The sequence below is a fragment of the Leuresthes tenuis genome, unplaced genomic scaffold (genome assembly GCF_036924035.1).
Source record: "Leuresthes tenuis unplaced genomic scaffold, fLeuTen1.0.hap1 SCAF_19, whole genome shotgun sequence".
Classification (NCBI taxonomy): domain Eukaryota; kingdom Metazoa; phylum Chordata; class Actinopteri; order Atheriniformes; family Atherinopsidae; genus Leuresthes; species Leuresthes tenuis.
The window spans coordinates 4500780-4505004 of NW_027325373.1; the positions used below are offsets into that span (position 1 = coordinate 4500780).

The 4225-nt window shown below is 41.9% G+C and overlaps 1 protein-coding gene across 2 annotated transcripts in view; it reads left to right on the forward strand.

Moving 5' to 3' along the window:
- Positions 1-1639, forward strand: part of whrna (whirlin a) — a 126967-nt gene extending 125328 nt beyond the window's left edge. For both annotated transcript variants that reach the window (XM_072372382.1, XM_072372383.1), the window contains one exon: positions 924-1639. In XM_072372382.1, coding sequence (XP_072228483.1) covers positions 924-1106 — 183 coding nt within the window. In that variant the 3' untranslated portion in view covers positions 1107-1639. The remainder of the gene's footprint in view (positions 1-923) is intronic.
- The last annotated feature ends 2586 nt before the right edge of the window (positions 1640-4225 follow it).

Below are 4225 nucleotides of genomic sequence, written 5' to 3' on the forward strand. Positions count from 1 at the left end.
AGTTTGGTTTTAGAATGGAGTTTCAACACTTAACCTTTTAACATTAACCAAGTGGAGTATTGTTATGCATGTGGCATCTAATTTGGTCGACTAAAAATGAAATGATTAGAGGTACTTTGGGGCCTTTTGTGGAGTTTATTGATAAAGAGAAGTCTGAGCATGTGTAGATTTTCACAAATCTGTCTCTGTATGAAACAGTCCCATTTTAACCTCAGATAGACTCTGCAGAAGAGTGTTGCCAGTCTGGAGAAAACGTTCCATTTTGTTAATCTCACACTTTCCAAAAGCATGGTCCTGCATATTTCAGCTGCAGGTGTGTTGACTGGATATCAGTGTCCTTAAGTAAACTTGGTTTAATTTTTCTTTTTTTTTTCTTCAACAATCATCACGAGTATCAGCCTCTGCCAAATGTTCCAAACTCCAGACAAACAAAAACATGTGATTTGTTTAATTTAAAGGGCTTTTTTCATTTCAGCTCGGGCATTGAAATGATCCAATTCACTTGGACTCGTCAAACAAAAATAAGGATCTCAAACTCTCTCAATTTCGGGGCTGCACAGTGACGTGGTCGCCTTAAAGCAAGAGTTTGCACGTTTGTCTCAGTGTGATGGGCTGGTGACCCATCTGGGAGTACACTGACTCTTGCTCAGTGGCACCGGGGATACACTGCAGCCCCCCTGCAACCCTGAACTGGATAAAGTGGGTATAGAAAATAGACGGATGGGTAGCTTTTTATATTCAGCGAAGTAAAGCCCAAAGATTAAAGTCAGGGACATTTTTTGGCTCATCAAATCCTGCTGAAAACACATATGTTTGAAGAGTCTATCGGTTGGTTACAGAGATTTTTGCTTTGAATTCTATCACTGCTTTGTTTTAAACTTCTTCTAAATCTCCACATATTTCTCTGTCTGTTTTTGTCTCAGAGAGGTGGTTCAGCTCATAACTGTGGCCAGCTGAAGGTGGGCCAGGTCATCCTGGAGGTAAACGGGGTTTCCCTGAGGGGCCGCGAGCACAGGGACGCCGCACGCCTCATTGCTGAGGCCTTCAAGACCAAAGAGAGAGACCACGTGGACTTCCTGGTGACTGACTTCAATGTGGCTCTATAGCTGTGAGCAGGAGGAGAGAGTATGACGATAATGGTAGCACCCCGAGGAGTTCAACAGGAAGACGACATCCAACCATCTATCGAATAAATGGCACAACTCTTAGATGAACTGAAACAAACCACCATCTGATCTCTGAGAACATAGGATACAAAAAGCTCACAAGGCTTTACTTTCACCCTGGACTTCTTCCAGGAATCTCCTCAACGTGTTACCTCCCCACTGTGACACCTTAAGCACTACAGTGGAAACTAGTGAATCTCTACCTTTTGTTTGTTCTCTCAGTGTTTGAAAAAAAACGTATGGCTGTTTGAAATCCACTGGATCCTCTCATAGCACCGTCCCACGCGCCCACGTTTTTTTCCCCTTATATTTGGTTCTACCTGAGAAACAACTGTACAGCTGACCGGTTAATGCTTGACTTTACAAGTTTGGATTTGTACTGTATATAAAAATGGACAAATGTAGATACAGATGGATATATACTGTACACATAAAAATGCTCCTATATGAATAAAAAAAAACCTGTAACCACATTTGAGTCATTAATATATGGCAGCATAGTGTAAATTAATGGATTTTTTTTTAGCTTTCTTACTGACTTGTCAGCATATTATCACACATTCACTTAAAATTCATATCAGACATAAAAACACTCATTCATTAGGTCCCAGTTCATCTCTATCCAAGGCAGGTTACAAGTGAGGAACAACACTGTTAACAGGTGTAGGTTAGGCACCTTAGAGGCGTGTTAGAGCCCTCGTGCACCAAGCTGATAGCTGACAGGCTATGATTTCTTTAGCCGAATGAACAAGTAGAATCTGTGTCAGTGAGAGAGCTCACTCTGGTTATCCCTTCAGTGCAGCAAATGAGTGAAAGGAGGCAACAGTGACAACGGAAGGCAAACGGCTAACTTTTGACACATCAAACTTGATCTCTTCTCCTGTTATCTTTATTTCTCCAAAACAAGCAACGCTTTCACAGCAGCATGGCCATGTGGGAAGAAGGACTGAAAACCAACTGATGATCATGACTCATGAGACTCCAGCTCTGCATGCACTGATAGTTTGTGGTTTGTTTTTTTTTCAGGCCTGCAGATGTGCTCTCTTCGTTTTTCCTTATTCTATAAAGTACATCCAAACCTCTCAAAGCAGCACAGGCAAGTTGGAAGTCATCTTTACGGTGTGTTCAAGTACATTTTTTTGTAGGGTGCTAGTAGAGGAGATGTTCTTGAAAGAGATGAATCCTCAAGAGATACTTGATGATAAAGAGGAACACTTCTGCTCTGATAGCGTGCGGTAGCTTGTCCCATTACAAATGAGAAACGTCCACAATGAGATTACCCTGTAATTCGTGATGGCAGTTGTCGTGAAAGAGCTTGAGCCTATATGACTGGGTTGCTATGGTTTCATAGCTGGGTGCCGACCTCCCAGTCGCTCTGTAGGAAAGCATCAACGATTTGAGCTTGATTTGGGCAGCAGTGGGTCGCACGTGAAGTTCAATGAGTAATGAAGTGACATATGTTCTTTGAGGTGTGTCAAATTTCAGACACACTGCTGCACTCTGGACCAGGGAGTTCACTGTGTAAGCAGAGACCTGCTAGAGTGGGAGATAACTATGGTAAGAGCTGGGTGGCATCCTGAGTCACATACAGCCTGATTTTTCTTATGATGTAGAGTCCAAAGTCACATGAAGGAGAGACAGATGCAACATGGTCAAAGGACAAATTTATTGCTAATTGAGCGCCACACCCACGCAATTTTTATTTTTACGTTTAATGGAGTGATACACAGACGTGACCAATAGCTCCGTCCGAGAGGAAAAGTTGAAGGTGGCATTTCTTCGTCTGTATGGAAACTGAGATTCATGCTGGAATTGTGAGGAGGAGGTGGTACATTCTGCAAAGAGAAAGGGTCCCAGTACCGAGCCATGGGGCACCCCAGAAGAGAGGCATGATTCAAAACCATAGTAAAGTATATCTAAGACAAAACCCTCACACAAGCTGTTTCAAGTTTGAAAACAACAAATTGTCATTCATAAGGGGAAAAAAAGCGTATCTCCTTTTGGAACATGTTTAATCTCACTTAATCCCTCAATCTGTTGTTACTACACACAGATGCTATTATTCAGTCGGTGTCATGGAGGTTTTTTAATGTAACTGCTTTGAGATTACTGACAACTGTTTGAAAATAGCGACTGAAATTACACCCTTGTTCCATCCTGCTATGAGAAGTTGCATCTGGCACTAAGCACAGCACATCAGGCTTTGCACACAACACCAGGGCAGAGTAAAGAGAGGCTTAGTTCCTGGTGTGCAGCCTGTCATCTCATTGCTCACAGAGGCTGCTGCCTGTCGGTTATTTTCAGCAAGGGGAAAAAAAACTGCTTTCAGATTTAAACATCTGCAGCCGGAACTCCTGATTGCTCCAGCAGCTCTGATGCTTTTATAAACAATGAGGTGATATAATTATAACCCGTAATGCTGGATCGCATTTGTGTCAGTTTTGTGTTTTTTTAGATTCAATTTTAGATTTTCTCGTGTGAGTAGGTAGCTAATTCCAACCTTGCACAGGAATTATTGTCTAAAGTCATCCCTTTAACAGGTGCACACTCATTCACCTGGTCATCATGTTCCAACTGTTCACTCTTGAATGTTTAGTTTATGTTTGTCTCAAATGTTTTTTCATTTTTGTTTTGTTTTTTTTTAGATTGGACCCACTCACAGTAAAGATACTCTCCACCCAGATTGCTCAGCTTTTACCCGGCTGCTCCCACAGCTGAATAACAATTGATGATTTTACTTTGTAATTTCCTCGTTTTAATTATATTCACCCCAGGGGGGCGGCTTGCCGAAGTCTTGCTCGGTGCAGCAGTTGCACCCATGAAGGGAGTAATGAGACATTTAGAGAGTGACACTGCCAACATTTTTTTTTTTAAAACACTAATTCTCACATGATGTGAGCGTGCACGCAGGCTCGCGTTTTATCCCTTTACGGGAAAGCAATTAAGAGATAAGCAATGAGGTATGGCTGGAGATTGAGCGAGAGACTGTAGGAGTGACAGTGAGAAAGTGACTTAAAGGGAAAAAATCAAAATAAGAAACAGAAGTAATTGTTGTGAAG